This window comes from Platalea leucorodia, assembly GCF_965183815.1.
Source record: "Platalea leucorodia genome assembly, chromosome: 6".
Classification (NCBI taxonomy): Eukaryota; Metazoa; Chordata; class Aves; order Pelecaniformes; family Threskiornithidae; genus Platalea; species Platalea leucorodia.
In genome coordinates, this window is record NC_138828.1 from 32044017 (window position 1) to 32061766 (window position 17750).

The window sequence follows — 17750 nt, forward strand, 5'->3', positions numbered from 1 at the left end:
GTATTTACAAAATCAGAATATTTTAATTAACTAAGAATTATCCAAAGAAACATTAACCAGCTTTCAACATTTTAAATGAAAACAATTTTGATTTTTCAAATGTTTCCATTTTTCAACCAGCTGTATTTGTACCTTATAAAAATAAACTGATGCTGATTTGAAGAATGGTAAGAATTTCTAATTTCTTTGAATGCCATGCAAGTATTACCCTCCAGTATTTCATAGGAAAATGTAAGAAAGCTTAAATCAGAATTCAAAAGGATGGTTTTGAGATGCTCCACAAAAAGACTGCTATACTCAAGCAGCCACAGCTGAAACCTGTGCAAGGCTATCCCAGGTTTAATGGGGCTGTTCTAATGAAATATATCTATCAAAACTACTTAAATTACACTTGTTTTATTTGGGAAATTTTATTAATAGGAGAAAAATTACCTGTGGGTCAATCTACCACCATTTTTGCTTGGGGAAAATAAACCAGGCACTGTTTGTGTGAATGCATTTCAGTTTCTCCTATGGGTCGGCATGTCAGTCCCCTCCAGTCTCCCTACGCCTCACCGATCTGTTCACCAGCGTGTGAGGCTGCAGCCAGCAGTTACAGCGCCGGACCATCACCTCCTGGTTCCAACGCTGGCATACGGCCGGCTTCTGCCGTTGGCACTCAGACCGCCCCAGGACGAGCACCCTGGCAGATCACTTGCATCTTCTTTCAGCACATACTGGGTGGCAAGCTTGTGAGTGACTTCTTGCCCTGCATCTTCTTGTACTTCAAAGTCAAACTAAGGTACAGAAAACCCTCACAAAAAAACAATGCATCCAGGATGGGCACAATAATACAATAAAAAAAAAAAAAAGGTAATGCAGATCCAGAGTTGTTTCGGGTTTTTCCCCCCCTTGCCACACGAACAGAGAACATCCTCCAAGCAAAAACACCATTGCCAGGCCTCTCTCCCACATGCTCACAGTGCTTACAAGGCCTCCTCTTTTCTCAGTCCAAACTGATGTTTCTGATTAGCACATAACATCTGCTAGAACAACACACCAAAACCACAGGAGCACTAGGAGCCCTCACCTACAGGACTTTCCTATATAAACCTGAAACACACGTGACAAAGCATAGATAGCGCAGAGCACAGTGGGGCAACTTGATTTACTTGCATGGTACTGAGAATAGAAAGTTGCAAAACCACTTACCATGTCCAGGGGCTTCCCATAGTACACAGAACTGCAGCGTCACAGAACTGCAAGGGAAGGAAAAATGAAAAAAAACCACCACTATAATCTCTGAAATTGGACAATGAGCATTAAGGAGTTATGATTTTTGTATTTGTGCTTTTGTCTGCCCAAATCAGTACCCGCAGTTTCCAGAATGTCAGATACTAACAAAAGCTGAGCACCTGCGAAGTTTAGCTAAACAGAAAATGTTTTGAGTCTTTTTGTAAGCACTCACAAACCGGGGGTGACCAAGAGCATGAAATTCACCGGAGAGGCTGGCAGAGCAGAATTCAACTGTGGAAATGGAAAAGACCTGCTTTGACTTCAACAACAAGGTTTTCGTGGCAGCCAGCAAACACAAACTGAAGTAACCAGTGGAACGCCTCAAGGCGGCCATGGGACAGGCAGCCGGATCACACGTCCGTCTCGACACCTTTCACCACATGTGAAAACAAATCACCTTCCAGCTAGCTGTCAGCTTTCCTGAGCCTACGGGTTTAATTTGTCACTTTGGTGATGTTATTGAACGTTATTTTTATGTTATTTATTAAATGCTACAGCTGTTGAAGCTGTGTCACTACGGTTTATCGCTCCCCAGGGCAGGACCCTTCACCTTGGGAGCCGTAAGATGGCGGCCGCCCCGCCCGCGCCAGGGGGCGGCAGCGCGCATGCGCGCTGCCGCCCCCTGGCGCGGGCGGGGCGGAGAGGCGGGATTTCCTCCTGCTTCCGTCAGGCGGCGGCGGCCGTGCGTCATGGCCAGCGGGGTGAGGTGGCTCGCTGGGCGCGCGCGGTGCGACGTTCCCCGGGGCTCGCGGAGGGGCCGGCGCGGGAGGCTTTGCGGGGGGAGGGGGGGGGGGGATTTGCGTGCTCCCGCCCGAAGGCTGCAGTGCGAGGGACAATCGGGGTGCGGGGGTTGGCCCGGCGCCTCCCTGCTCCCCTCCCGCGCGTACGAGGCGCGCGGCAGAAATCGGTGCCGTTCTTCACGCGTGGGAGGCTCCTGCTGTAAGCGGTTGCCGGATTAGGAGCAAAAATAGACGCGCTGCTGTGTCATCATCAACCCCCGCGCACGTTTTCTGGATCCGAGGGTGCCCTTTGTGCGCTTAGGCGGTTTTGTTGGTCACGGTGATGGAAGAACAAGCCGAAGAGCTTCAGCTTGCGTGGTTTTCTGTGGGCTTTGGACAGATGTGACTTCATAAGCTTGAAGGCAGGGAAATGAATAGCCCAGGGGCCTTTGTGGCTCTATGACCTGATTGCAATGTCAAAAGCCAGCTTTCTTAAAAGTTTCTGAATCAGAAGTTATTGTTTCCAAATATGCTTCCAGATGTGCAATGTTAGTTTTAGGAAGATCGGAATTTATCCCGTAAGGAGACTTGTCTTTTCTCCCCTCTTTAACTCTGTGCTTAACTAAGCTTGTGGAAATTCAGATTTTAGGAATGCGCAGTCTCCTGTGGGAGAACAATTGACTGCATGAGGGGAGGATGAGGGATGGATTGAAAAACAGTAAATGATTTACTGAATGATGGCTCCTCTTGCACTTCGTGCCTTGAATTTAGATTTTCTGGCAAAATCTTTGGTGCATTTAGAGATTATGACCGATTGCTCATACTGTGACTCCACAGTTAGTTACTATGTCGCATTCGGTGCGTTTTTATAGTATTTACCCTGGTAATAAAAAGGAGGGCAAAGGGAATTCACAATTCTAGGTTAAGGGTGTTTCTGTCCAATCTAGGCCCCTGCTGGCTGTAGGAATGGGTACCCGTTTTCTGTTATAAAGCTTCAGGCCTTTTGGCGTTGGCAGTATTTATTTTAGCAAGTTTGAGCCAAGGTAAACATCTGCAGTTCTGCTATTACAGGTACAGTGAGGGTGTTAACTGGTTCTGGCAAAGTCCAGTACTGTTTATTGTACAACAAAAATGCTACAGAAAGTCATAAACTACCCATTATTTTCTCCTGTACACGCAGGTGATGAATCAGACCTGGCAAGCTCAACAAGTGGTCTTGGCACTGTTTTTGCTTCCAGGCAGTGAAATTTCAAAAAGGCTGGATGGCTGTATGTCTGGTCTTGGGAATTTTCATTAATTCCCTTTCAGTGATTCCACGGGAACACCACAGCTAGTTTGAACGCACAAAATGTCATTTTCTTATATCGGTTTATAGTGCATGCTATGAAATGCTTCATGTTTCCAGCTGTCATAGTAATGGCTTAGACCTTGTTTGCATGGAAGAAAATCAGCGCGAGTCTTCTGGTATGACTGACTTATTCCAAAATACATGGACGCTATTCTGGCATAGATTGTAAAGGGATCTGTTCCAAAGCAGTCTAGTCTGTGATACCATTCCTTGCCAGGTTTTACATAGATAAGGTTTGCAACTCGCCTGTATGTCCTGCAGGAAGCTATTGCATATCACATTTGCTGAAACACATTGTGTCTGTCAGAAAGCAAAATTCAGATTATTTGCTACCCTGCCCATTTTATCCTGAAGGACAGACCCGGAGTCATGCTTTGTAAAACTGACATCTAAGGGTACTCCGGATGCTTACCCTTGCAGCACCTGAAGCTGCTCGGGATTGTATGGCTATAATGCTTGCTGATTTCCTCAGTCAGTTGCGCATACGTACCTGTGGATAGGATTGGGTTTACAGGTCCGCAAATCCTGCTCTCATCCAGGCTCTGCAGCATTTGGCTTCAAAAGCTTCCTGGGATGTATAGGTGTGGTTTCAGAGCAGGATTTGTCACAGTGCTGAGAGCAGTGAATGAAGACTTGCGAACAGTAATCCACGCAGGCTCTGCAGAGGTGTTAGTGCACAATAACTCGCTGACAATAACCATATAGCAAAATCTCTCTGGTCCCTATGCATCACCGGAGGGCTTTGCATGTCAGCCGCATGCACATGCATCTCCTTGCCAAAATCACACTCAGAAGCCATCCTGATAAGGAACAAGAAATTCACTTTTGATGTGGGTCTTGGACCGTTATGTGACCTCCAGTTTGCTTTCTGAATTTTTTTAACTTCGAACATTCTGTGCTCGAGGAACACATCTCAAATGAATGCCAGTCTCTTATTTTAAACCACCATTTTTATTATGCAATCTTTCAATTCCTATTGCTCATTTCATTGCAGTATTTGAGTATCTCCTAAGCACTCCTGGGTTTATTATATTTTTTGCGCAATAAGAGAATGACATCCACATTTCAGATCTTGGTTTACTCATTATTATTTAGCTTCCTGAAAGCAAATGTAGGGCAATTAAACCTTTGTGTTGAAATTATGAATTTCAGATCTGGGATTCTTTCCAAAAGCTGGTAGTGTTTCTCCTATTTTCTCGCTTGGCTGAACAAGAATTATTTTAAATGAACCATACAACAGATGTCCTCTTTTCTTTGTTGTTATTGTCTTTTAGGTTATTAAATGCAAGGCTGCTGTTGCCTGGGAGGCAGGGAAACCTCTCTCTCTTGAGGATGTGGAGGTTGCTCCACCAAAAGCTCATGAAGTTCGTATCAAGGTAATTAAATCAATCATTAGCTGTATGCATTGTATTTTGGGAGATTGAGTATTGAAGCTGAACAGTTTGTTTACCAACAGAAGAAATGTTGAATGGATAGCATTAGTTCATTAGTATCACAGCTGCCTTTACAAAGAAGAAAATTATAGTATTTAGATCTTCTGTTTATAAGAAACACTTTTAATTTTTACTGGTCTCACTTCACAGCGTGGTCTACAGATAATGGCTAGTCTTGGGGATCAGTTCCAGTTGTTATAGACTAAGCTCCCACAAAACATCTGAGCTAGGAACACCTTTGATCTTGTTTGAAGGGCAGCAGCTTGTGACCTGTTGCAGCTGTGTAACATGCTGGATTTTACTTCAGTCAGGCCATAAGTCACTGGCTGCTGAGCTGTGATGGGTCTCTTGGATTCCCCCTACCCGAGTTTCTGATTTGATGAGGACTTTCCAGTAGCACATATCTGCCAAAAAGTATACATTAAGGTGAAATTTATCTCTGTGGAAAGGGTCTCTGCACGGTGCTTAAGACTTAAACTGGATTTATGCAGTACTGAGAGTTCTGTGTGGTTTCTCTGGTCATTTTACCTTCGAGAGACTAAATTACTTCAAATCTGAGATGCCAACCTACTTTGAGACGACTTGGAGTACCAATTTCTAGCTTTAGGAAACCAGGTATCATCTTCTACCCATTTCAACGTCAGAATTTAGTTGATGGAAATGAGAAAAGATGTACTATCATGACTTTACTTTTTCAAAGTAAGAAAAAGTGCCTTGCCTTGGCACTCCTGTGCCTTGCCAGGAGTGAAATTATGTTGGCCATATCACAAACGCTGCTAGGATTGGCAAATTTGTCCTGGCAATTGTTCTGCATTTCTGACCAAAGGGAAATATTTAGATCTGTGCTACTCTTCTGTTCTTCAGGATGCCTCAGATAGATTGTGTATTTCTTCACAGATAGTTGCCACTGCTGTCTGTCACACTGATGCCTATACTCTCAGTGGTGCTGATCCTGAAGGATGTTTCCCTGTGATCTTGGGTCACGAAGGAGCAGGAATTGTAGAGAGTGTTGGGGAAGGAGTAACAAAAGTAAAGCCAGGTAAGAAAATATCTTACAAGTTTTCTGCCTTCCTTAAAAGTGTTGCTTTACTACAAGGTCAGCTGTCAAATTGGACCACTGGAATGCTATATTGTAGGAGTTAATAGAATGTTTTATTCTGGGGTGTATGCCTGTGTAGATTTCTCGTTTGTGAGATACAACGCTTATCTATTCAATGTGCTCTTGATTTAATGCTTCAAAGAGCCCAGCATTCCAATTTCTTACTTGAAATTGGATCAATGTAGTTAGTTTGTTTTGGTTTTTTTTCCAAATGAAGTTGTTACCTGTTGGTTTAATTAAAGGGCTTAAAAATGTTTAATCATGTTGTTCACTGTTGATTTGGCATTGCTTTGTTTTACAGTAACATTCCTATTTGTTCTGGAAAGATGAACTTCTGATCAGCTGTCTGATAAGACATGAGAAAAGTGTTTTATCTAGCACTCTCTATAAACAATGCTACTTTATGCCGTAAATGGTTTTTAATACACAAAGAAGGTTTTACGTGAACACAAGCTCACATAAAAGCCATTGAAATTGAGTAACTTCAGTTTTTTCCTAACGCCTTGCTTGACTTGATAACTAGCCACAGAATATTTTTTATTTTTTCCTAGGGGACACTGTTATCCCTCTATACATCCCTCAGTGTGGAGAGTGCAAGTTCTGTAAGAATCCTAAAACAAATCTGTGCCAGAAGATAAGGTCTGTATGCTTTTTATTTTGACACACAGTATAGTATTTGTTCAAGGTACACCTGTTCTAGTTATCAAAAGTAATAGACAGGACTCATCCTTGAGGAATAAATCTCTTGATGCATCATTTAGGGACTTGGAAAATATGTGGTTTAGGGAGTAAGTTATGTACTACTTTCCATTCTTCCTTAAAATTTCTTTTCTTTTTTGGCCTTAAATAAACCTGTTTCTCTGTTTTCATGTATGTGAAGATGTAAACTGCTAGCTTGTGTCCACAGCTTTGAGAACATAAATGCTCTGACTGCATATTTAATCCATACTTAAGGGAAGCACTTCAGGGAATTTAGCTCTTGGGAGTTGATATCAAAGCTGTTAAGTGGTATAGAATTATACAGAAAGCTCTTTTTTCCTTAACACCTGCTTCCCAGCTAAATTTCCAGCTCCCATTCTGAAAAAAAAGTCTCCCAAACCCAAACAAAAACCCCAGTGACATAATTGACAGGTGCTATTCAAGGGGAGTGTACCGAAGGAGGTGAAGATGGGGGTGTGGTACTGTGGCACAAGCAGTTAGGATTGGTAGCTAACAAGGTCAACATGTTGATAAACTCCATTTCTTTCGGTGCTTCCACGGAGGAATTAACAGCATGAAGTTTTAAGAGTTTAGCATCTAATTTCTGTGAACTCCTGGCTTTATTGGAATTAGTAAAAAATAACGGTGCAAGTATGCAACTGCATCTGTGTGCTGCTTAACAGATAATGTCTGGTGAGAGTATTTACTGCTTAAGACGCTGACTGTACTTTCCTGTCCTTGCCTTAAGAATTACTCAAGGGAAAGGACTCATGCCTGATGGTACCAGCAGATTCACCTGCAAAGGAAAGCAGATTTACCACTTCATGGGGACCAGCACCTTCTCTGAGTATACTGTGGTGGCTGATATCTCAGTAGCCAAGATAGATGCTGCGGCACCTCTCGATAAAGTCTGCCTGCTGGGTTGCGGCATCTCTACTGGCTATGGGGCTGCTGTTAACACTGCTAAGGTAAAGGCTGTGGTTGCCTCTGGCTTTTCTCTGTAACTATATCCGAGCCAAGTACACAGGTAGATAGTTTAGGGACTAGATTAGGACTGCAAACATGATGTACCAAATTTCTGTTTCTTCTTCCTCTTCAACTGATGAAGTTTAGCTAAGAATTTCTAACTTCGTCATGAAGGCCAGATCAGGTTAGAAGAACCTGATGCCCTTTAGAGGAAATCCAGGTAGAAGATTCTGCATCGCTTTTGATACCAGCTATATATAAATTACTTTTCCAGTTCACCTTAATCTTGCTGCAAGTCATTCTGGTACTTTGAAGCTCAGGGTGAGACAGAGCTGGTAGGTGCATGTGCATGAGTCTAGGGCAGGTTATGGGAGTCACGTCTTTGGACAAAAAGAAAAGCTTAGTACCTAAAGAGCTTTTGGATGAAATTTCTATGTAGTTTCCCTTATCTAAGTGATAAAGACTTATAGCCATATATATTTGCTTCCATGTTTCCTTCATTACAGACTTCTTAACCTGTGTTTCCCACTCATGTGGAAGGATGAATTTTCTCTCTATTGCCCATGGCTCTTTTCTTATTCTTAGGTGGAACCTGGCTCGACGTGTGCTGTCTTTGGTTTAGGAGGAGTTGGGCTGGCAGTTATTATGGGCTGTAAAATAGCAGGAGCATCCCGGATCATTGGCATCGACCTTAACAAGGAGAAGTTTGCCAAAGCCAAAGAGTTTGGAGCTACTGAGTGCATTACCCCTCAAGACTTCAAGAAGCCCATACAGGAGGTGCTGGTTGAGATGACCGATGGTGGTGTAGACTACTCATTTGAGTGCATTGGTAACGTTGGAGTCATGGTGAGTGCGTGCGTAGCAGTAGTACGTAGAGGGAGGGGACAGCTAGCTGCCACTTAGTTGTTTAGCTAAATAGCAAAATGAGCTGCTTTCTTGTTACAGAAAACATGCCATACTAATTTATTTTTTAAGTAGTAGTGATAACTGCTATGACTAAAAAGGCCAATTTACATCCAATCCTAACTATGTAATAAAAGCAGGTGCTACTTCTTAGGTTGAAAATGGCACTTAAAATTTATAAACTTTTTTTCCTTAATGGGAGTTCTTTAAAAGCAGGTGCTACTTCTTAAGTTGAAAATGGCACTTAAAATTTATAAACTTTTTTTCCTTAATGGGAGTTCTTCGAAATCCTGAGTTTTCATATGTTGACAGTTGAAAAATTAACAAAAGCCACATAAAATATATTGTACCATGAACAGTAAAATCTCAAGGACCACTCAGTATTTCCCTAATTACTCAAATAATGAATTTAACCTTTGGAAATGCAGAAGTATTACTGAACGTAAGGTTAGGTTTTCAGGAATTACAACAGCATTCCTAACTGTCAGTAATGTGGCGTACATTGTCTCTGATTACAGTTTATCCCAACTCCCAGTGGGAGTTCAGAGTGACTTCTCTGGAAGCCAGATGGGATATTAAAAGAGCAAAATGCATTCTTAACAGTATAAGGAGCCTGAACCAATGGAAATTTTAATGTAATTTTCAGTGCATTTATTGTTCCTTAAATACTAACGTGGTGATTTGTTAACGGGGGGAAAGGAAGGGCAACCTGTGCCAGTCTAGGCAGCATAAACATTGGCAATAAATGCTCTGCTTTGTCCTATCTGTCTGTGAAGAGGGCTGCCTTGGAAGCCTGCCATAAAGGCTGGGGAGTCAGTGTGATAGTTGGAGTAGCTGCTGCTGGTCAGGAGATCTCCACACGGCCATTCCAGCTAGTAACCGGGCGGACATGGAAAGGGACCGCGTTTGGAGGTAACTCTCTTTTGGTATGGGGATAAAAATAATTTACTACAGGTTAAAGCTGGGAAGAACACACCACCTTGCTTTTGCTTGTGCAAGAAACGTACTACTGACAGGCTATTCATAAATGCTGTGTTGACTTATAAGATAAAGATACATAGAGGTGCTGATAGAGATGCCTCGTGCATACTTTCCTAGGTTAAGGCTGCTGTTACGTTGAATGCTGCAATACCTAGTGAAAGGTTAGTGCACTTTGTGTTTGGATCATGTGTGCTCTTGCCAGACCTAGCTGTCTTCTTGCATTCCTCACTCACTGCCTGCCTAGAGCAGGAGTGACAAACGTATCACTGACCTCAGCTCCTTTTCATGTTTATCACACAAGTGCCTGTGTAAGGGTAGTATTTTTTCTTTCTCTCTGTTTTTCAAGGTGGGTAGAAAGGGGAAAAAACAACTGCATGCTTTCTGTCTTTCAGGCTGGAAGAGCGTAGACAATGTACCGAAACTGGTGACTGACTACATGTCCAAAAAGATCAAGGTTGATGAATTTGTGACTCACACCCTGCCTTTTGACAAAATTAATGAGGCTTTTGAGCTGATGCATACAGGAAAGAGGTAATGTTCATAATATTGAAAGGTGTAGAAGACATTTCTTGATGAGACATGGTCAAAATATAGGTTCCCCGCCCACTGTCATCTTTAAAAACAGGGAGAATAAAAGCTGACATATACCATGCACATTCATTCTGAGATAAACAAATACACTTTCTCTGAGCTTCTAGGCATGTGCCAAAATGCAGGCAGAGAGTAAAAAGCAAACAACAATGTATAAGGGAAATACACAAGTATGTAAAGCTGCTAAAGGGGACAAGTCAGTCTTAGGCTTCCAACATTGCTAAAACATTCTTCCTCAGAAAAAGAAATGTAAAGAGACTGAAGGGGAATTCACATTAATACATTTTTACCAGTCATTAAGCTATTAGTAGATTTCAGTATATTTTCAAAACACTTAGGATAGGTTACCAGCACAATCAATCACTTCGAATGATCTTTTAATATGCTATATTTTAAAATATTTTTTCCTCTAGTTTGAACTGGGGTAGAACATTCATATGATGGGTTTGTAGTTCTTAACATACAGCAGTTTCTGCCGTTATTAAGACAAATGGCAGTTTGGACTGTTCGTACTGCAGACTGAGGCCATAGCTGTGTTAAACTTCCTAGTGAGGTCCAACTCCACTGCATACTGAAGTGACCCTACTTGCTGGTAAAAAACCTGCTGGATGTGTGATGAGCCTTGCTGCCCTTATAGCAGTTATACTTTGCAAGTAGCAATCAACCTGCAAAAGCAGTTGTAATCAGAGTATGTATTGGGCGATCCTTGTAAAGCCCTGTACGGATACGGGTATGGATGTGCTTGAGGGAAAATGGGGACCAGTATAGGGATAGTGTGGCAGAACTTTTATCTGCAGGTTAAAATCTGATGCAGAAAAGGGGAAAGGATTAGACAGTTTTAGCCTGAGATATGTTAAAGCTTGTCCTGCTGTGTCTTTTCAAGAGCAGGTTTCTTTTAAATGAGAGTTTTAATGAGATGTTCTGTAATGGGTTGGAAATTCAGAAAGCCTTAATGAGATAGTTACCAGTGCCTCTAAGAGTAGAAACCAGCTTATTTAGCAGACTAGGTCACATACTTTTTAAGAACATATTTTGAATGAAGGGAAGAATCAGCAGGTAGACACGAGGAAAAATTGGAGAGATGTTCTAGTAAAACAGAAAATCTTTTCCTGCATATTTTCACTAATGCAGGCAACTCTGTTTATCCATATTTAGATTCAGCTGCAGATGGATAAATAGTTACCAGAATTATCTCAAAAAGCCAGCATGGTCTTTGTATTTGATTTCAATCCATACTGATGTATTGTATGTAACTTTTGAGAAAGTAGTAACTTTATCTGCTTTATCACATATGTATTCCTATTTTGGATAAGTCAGTTAACAGTAGCTGCATTTGTACTTTTTACAATTGGAAACACTGCATCTATGCAAATTTCATCCAGCAGTTGATCCCCTTTCCCAGTTACAAACTTCTGTATCATTTTAATGCTTTATTCCTACATGAGCATGAAACTAATAATGAAAGTTACTTAAAATTCTCCAAGCAGCCAAAAGAGGGAATGCCTGTATATATTAATGTTCCTGATCAATATTCTTGGTTAGCTACTGAAAACTGACACTTAAGTAGTTTGAAAGAGCTTCCATTTTGAGTATATCTTATTGGGGGAGAGACTAAAAAAAAGGAAAGATAACAAGCCTTACTAACCCATTTTTACCCAGGATTTTTAATTAAAATAGGCATAAGCATAACTTCAACTCTATCATCTTCTTCAGATAGAAGTTAAGTTAAAGTATGTCTCAGCAATGAAAGGGAGGGGAGAGAAGGGGAGAAAATGGACTTACTGGGATTTTTTTTTTCTTTTCCATTTTAAGCATTCGAACTGTCCTAAAGCTTTAGAGCCAACTGTGGACCTTCCAGTGGGCCAGCAACATGGTAACCGTCCTTTTCTAATGGAATTTCTGATAGAGAGTGGAATCAAGCAAATGAAAACTCACTGGGACTGGGAAGACGATGTATTTTAGGGCGAGGATTCTGAATATTAAATAACAAAAAAATCAGTGACCACTGAACAGCATTATATAATTAACACTGGTTGTAGAACTTCTATTTCTGTACTTGTTCTTCAAATTTAATAGTGCCTAACTCAATAAAAGCTTATTTCTAAACACAGTGTTGGAATTACTGAGCATTAAGACTGTGACTATGATTGCTGTGTCTTACTGTTTTCCTCTAGTGATTTTTATAGTAGGTGTATACATGACAGCAAGAGCATTCTTCAGAGTCACCAGCAAATGATGTGGGATTCATTACACTAGGCAGTTTCCTAAGCACAGCTGGGTTGAGCAGCAGCATTGGTACTCTCTCTACTGAGAGAGTAGCAAGAACTCCCAACAGCTGTCAAGCTTCTGAGGCTATTCTAGGATGACAAAGGACATACATACCATCCAGCTCTACCTTGAAGCCAACCATAGAGCAGAGTGTGGTTGGATGTATGACCTAAGTGTCCAGGTGTACCCATCTTCACTTGGGAAGTCCATATTCTGCCTTATTTCCTAGTTGGCTCATTACAGTAGCTGTAGGCAGGCCTGTTGTAAAGATGGTAGCATAGACTACCCTAGTCACTTGCCCCAGCGGTGTCCTCCAAAATGTCAGTAGCAGTTTTGCCATTTCCTTAAACTTACTGGCAACTGAAGCAGGTTTGCAGCCAACACTGCAAAAACACACAACATGGGACTGTTACCTCTATTTAGTCAGAAACAGGATCATGCCATTGAAGCAGGGAATGTTACTGTTAGAGCAACAGCCTGCTCTTGAGGGGTGCAGGGGAACATTAGCATTGTGTGATGAAGGCTTCAAGGTTTTGTGGGATTTTTTTGTTTGTTTGGTGGAGGAGTTAAGTTAATTTTGGAGTTACATGTTTTTTTCTTAACTATAGTTGAAGTGGTCTGTCTGGATAAATTGAATTGAAACCTGTAAGCAGTGCCACAGGTCCAGAAAAACAGAGGAACAGCAGAAAACAGACTGCAAAGCAGAGGCAGAAAGGCTACCCAGTTAAAGAAAAGTTATATACATAAAAAGTCAGTGCTTTTCAGTGAACCAAGGACACTGATTAAGAGAGAAGTTTAATGTTTTAAGGTAGCCTGGTCAAAACAACTGTTACAGAGAACTCTGAATGCAAACAGTAATCTTATTAGAAGAAATTGCCTCTCACCACTAACAACTACCTTACCCAAGACACTGCTATACAACTGGGACAATTACATCTTCTCCATTTGTCATTGGAAAGATACCCCTAGAGCATTCTGAAAATAGTTGAGGTAGCTGCATTTCTAACTTCCTCTCAGACAAAGTAAACAACAAAGTTAACTCCCATCAATGTAATGAGAATTCAATTTTGAGCATCCAGAAGAAATAAAAAGTGAATTTGTACCAGGAAAGCGAGCCCTCCGACAGAGCAGTGAAGTGATCCTCAGTACCTTGCAGCTCCAGAAACGCTGGCTGAACATTAGAGAATTCAGTAGAAAACTTGCTGTCAAGCCATTCCAGCGGGAGTACTCTATAACTACAAGTTGATATCAATAAAATATTAGCTCAACATCTTAGCAAAACAAGCCCCCAACTGTATCTAACAGATTTAAAATATTTATACTGTACCAGTTGTTCCTCTAGGCTGCACAGACTAGATCAAGACTGTACAATTGTGTTGTCTGCATTACATTATTACTTTAGAGAACCTGCATTTTAGAGTGTTTGTGGAAAACTAGTCTTGTAATAGCAGGGTAAGTCAACAACAAAGACATTTAGAGATACCAGAGCACTCAAGTCAAAGACTTACAGCTTCTTCCCAGCGCCTAGAAGAATTGATGTCCTAACCCTTACGTAGCAGAGTTTTCAGACTACTTTGTCCAGCGAAGCAACTGATTGAATGGAGCATGTTTGAAGTAGTCATTTTAAAGTTGCTCAGCTAACAAAGGGAATCATAAACACAAGAGCTTGTACCCCATTCTTGGTGATCAAGGTACTGTATTGAACTGTACCATCTTGACAACTCTAAGGACTTCAATGGACAAAAAGTTTCCACTAAATGAGTGTACGTGAAATGTGCATGTACTCTGCAGGCTGTCCTGTAAAAGACGCAGCTTGTCCCCTCTCCTTGTGCTGTTACTTTTATTCAACATTAGCTATCAAATCTTCTCTCCTAAATATTCATGTCAATTTGCAGAAGCAGCACGAAGAGTTTCCACACTCTCTTATATGATAGTAAAGGGAAAATACTTTCAGGGAAAGTATAATACTTTTCAGGGAAAGTGTTTCAGAACTAATTGCAGGATTGTGTTTTCAGCAAAAGTACAGAATTTCTAAAAATTTCATTAGAAAGTAGATTTGGTTTGGGGTTTTTTTTGTTTGTTTTTTTTTTTTGTTTAAGTGGATAGAAACTTCTATAAGAATCAAAAATAGATCATTTCCCAAGTCCAGTCAGCACAAGTCTAGTATGTCATGTTCAAGCAAAGTTACAGCTAGATAGGTGATTGCCTTTCACAATATTTTTATTAAATAAGTTTTGTTCTCCAGGCTGATGTGCTATCTCATGTTGAAAGAACTGGTGTAGATGCTGACTAAGCTTTCCACTTGTTTAAAAATACTATAGTAGTGTCAAGTCAGTATAAACAGTTTTCATGCTGTGATTTTAATTTATAGGCAGAAATGCACAGCATCATAGATTACCTACACTAAAAACATGCAGTGTCAAATTTGGTTGTATTGGTGCAACATCAAAGAGGTATTCAAGTGGCACGCGTGCACGTTTAAGGGTGATTTTTAACTGGTTGCATGCATCTACCAGTAAGGGTTGCACTAGTGCAAGCAAACTGGGATATAACTGAGAATGCTATGTCTGGTTTTGGATCACAAAAAAAAAAATTATTTCTGTTAAAAGCAGCTGCAACTTTTATTTTATAGACCAAAAATGAAGCCCCCCCCCATCATACACACACATATAGAAAAGGCAAGACCGTTGTAACCATTCAAGTGAATGATATGGTGGGCAAACCTCCAGGACAGTCATCTCCTCAATACATCACATCTCATTCAACACAGGTAATTCCACTCGAGTACTACAGTCTGTTTTGTTAAAATCTATACGCACACACACGCATACACACGCACACACGCTCTATATGCATCATTTCAGGTCACTTTACTGCATAATTAAAAATAATAATAATAAAGGTAATGAAAACATTGCAATGATACTCTTACAGCAACAGAGGTCTGAGGCACTCAGGGCAGAGAAGACATTTTCTGGCAAATTTGGTATTTGGTAGTACACGAGTCCAGTTCTATGAAGCACTAACCCCTTTCCCCCACCTAAATTCTGCAGTGCCAAGGGGAGCCAAGGGTATGCAGTACCTCATATGCTTGGGTCTAATGTGGCAACAAATTCACCAGACACCTTGTAAAAGGTGTATTTTATGCCCATGATTGTATGATTTAACGTCTGCATTGGTTTAACTATTTCTTGTATTACAGTGGTGTAAGACTAAGTCTGCAATGGGGTCTGAAAAAATTTTCATTACAAATCAGAAGAAAAAATAAATTTCCTCAGCAGAGACACCAAAAGATGATGGAAAGGAAGTGGGCATGGGAAAAGAAAGGGTAGAGAGAAGAGAGGCTTAATCAATCCACACTCCTTAACATGACAGTTTCCAGCTCATCATGACCCATTAACAGAAAATAAAGGGGTATATAGACTAGCATTGCCCACTCTATACCCAGTCTGAGGAAGAAAGATTAGTTTTCATAGCTGCCCCACTAAGACTTTCCAAAAGCATGAGACTCACTTAACCGAGAGGGGAAAAAAATGACCTGTTTAAAAATTACCAAAAGAAAATGAATACAGCATTGAAGGTGTTTCATTTTCTCACACTCAGACTTGTTTTGAGATACACTCATTTCACTCTAACTCTTGCAAATCCAATCCCCCACAGCTACTGCGGATGTACCTTTAAAAAATGCCCCACAGTTAACACACACAGGGATCCCATCAATCGTGGGATCTTTTTGGTTCTTGTTTCGTTCCTTTACCTAGGCAAGTCTGATACATCAGCTTCACCAAGCTTTTGGAGCAGGAGACTGCCTGCAAATACTGCTTCACCGAGAAGCCGCTTATTCCAAGGAGCTGCATATAAGACAGAATTTATTAATTTTCCCTGTAGGAAGCCCATACTATCAAATCTCCAGCAAGAGAAACAAGTCCTGCCATTAACACAGTGTGTCACCTACAGTCACAATCACCACAGAGGCCATCAGCAGGGAGACGGGGACAGAATTAAAGGTAAGGGTAGCCTATTCTTGGCAACATGCATGTCCTTCTCCCTTCTGCCCCCTTCTCAACTGACAAACAAACGAGGCCCAGCCCATTAGAACAGTATCTGCAGAAGCAGGAGCAAGTCTTTGGAACTAGAAATGCTTAAAATCTCAGGTGCCACTCACATACCAAGAGAGACAGGGCACACTGAAGTGGTGAAAAAAACCTGGATCCCAAAATATCAAGTCCCAGTGGGAAAGGTTACCCACACTTTTCTAGCTAATATCATGGCAGCAACAGAAGCAATTGTGGGTCTAATTGGAAGAAAGGTGCTAAAGAGATAATTGAAGAAATAAGAAAAATATAGCATGAGTGTTGTAGGTAGGAGGAAAGCAGGAAATTCTTTAAATTCTTCTCTGCTTTTCCAGACATTGGGTCAGGTTCTTCAAGATATTCCTCTTATCTACAATCACTGAGAACAAAGTAAATGATGAAATCTCTCTATCCTGTACTCTTAAAAAAATGCATAGTACAGAGACCAAAAAAAAAAAAAAAAAAAAGAGTATCATTCAGATCCACCTGCTCAGTCTAGACTATCACTGGGACATGAAATGGGGACGAATACTATCCAGCCGCCGGGTCAAGATCTCACAGCCTGTATCGGTGACCAGAAGAGTGTGTTCAAACTGGGCAGATCGCTTTCCGTCTCTTGTTACCGCAGTCCAACCATCAGGCCATGTTTCATCTTGCCAACCACCTAAAAACATAAATGATGACTTTTTGACTGTTTTTAAGTAACAGATATCAGTTCTCCAAAGAGACGTGAAAAAATCTATCTACTATACAGAATAGAACCAGCATCCTATTCCATCACTACTTAATAGTAAACAAGAGTAACCATTTTACTCTATCGCTAAATTGCTCACCTTCACAGATCATTGGTTCAATTGTAAATACGTGACCTGGCTTCATGACTCCAACTGCCTTATTTTCTGCAATAAAATAAATGCTAAAGTTAGAAAAAGTGATCCCATCTTAGTAAATGAATGAATCCTTGTCCTAGAAGAATACAGCAGGAATACTATGAAGTCAGAAGAGCCCTTCAGAGATGATCCATTCATGACTTGTCCATTTTTAATTCTACATTAAGATTTCCCTTAGTTCTCTCCTTCTCTCCCTCTTCCAACACTGCAATATTTACTCAAGGAGCTTAAAATTAATTGTTGTCTTTCTCTCCAACAACTGGAGTTCAACTCCAGTTCTACAGAAACACTGAAGAAATGTAATACAGGAATTTCTGCAGACATCATTAAAAACATCATTATAAAAAAAAAAAATCAATAAAAATAAGAAGCACTTAGGCTATTCAGGGAAGGCTTGAAACCTCTTAACTTGTTTCCACTGAACCATTAGCTCCAATAAATTGTCAAAATATGATAGCGGTTAAGTAATCCCACGATTCCATTTATGAAAGACACATTGCCCCCC

The 17750-nt window shown here is 40.8% G+C and overlaps 2 protein-coding genes across 3 annotated transcripts in view; one reads left to right on the top strand and one right to left on the bottom strand.

Annotated features, from left to right (window-relative positions):
- Window positions 1-1946: 1946 nt before the first annotated feature.
- On the top strand, window positions 1947-12102 carry LOC309592267 (alcohol dehydrogenase class-3). Its single transcript, XM_082315479.1, has 9 exons — window positions 1947-1976; window positions 4617-4718; window positions 5673-5814; window positions 6426-6513; window positions 7322-7541; window positions 8125-8385; window positions 9219-9354; window positions 9816-9954; window positions 11827-12102. The coding sequence occupies exons 1-9, from the start codon at window positions 1965-1967 to the stop codon at window positions 11849-11851; spliced, it is 1125 nt and encodes a 374-aa protein (XP_082171605.1). The 5' UTR covers window positions 1947-1964; the 3' UTR covers window positions 11852-12102.
- Window positions 12103-14901: 2799 nt separating this feature from the next.
- The window catches only part of METAP1 (methionyl aminopeptidase 1), a 28795-nt gene continuing 25946 nt past the window's right edge, over window positions 14902-17750 (bottom strand). Inside the window, exons 10-11 of one of the 2 annotated variants that reach the window (XM_082314962.1) lie at window positions 17189-17254; window positions 14903-17019 (exon numbers count right to left, since the gene is read on the bottom strand). In XM_082314962.1, the coding sequence (XP_082171088.1) occupies window positions 16859-17019; window positions 17189-17254 (227 nt within the window). In that variant the 3' untranslated portion in view covers window positions 14903-16858. Of the gene's footprint in view, window positions 17020-17188; window positions 17255-17750 lie in introns of both variants that reach the window. The other variant, XM_082314963.1, reaches the window with a different exon arrangement.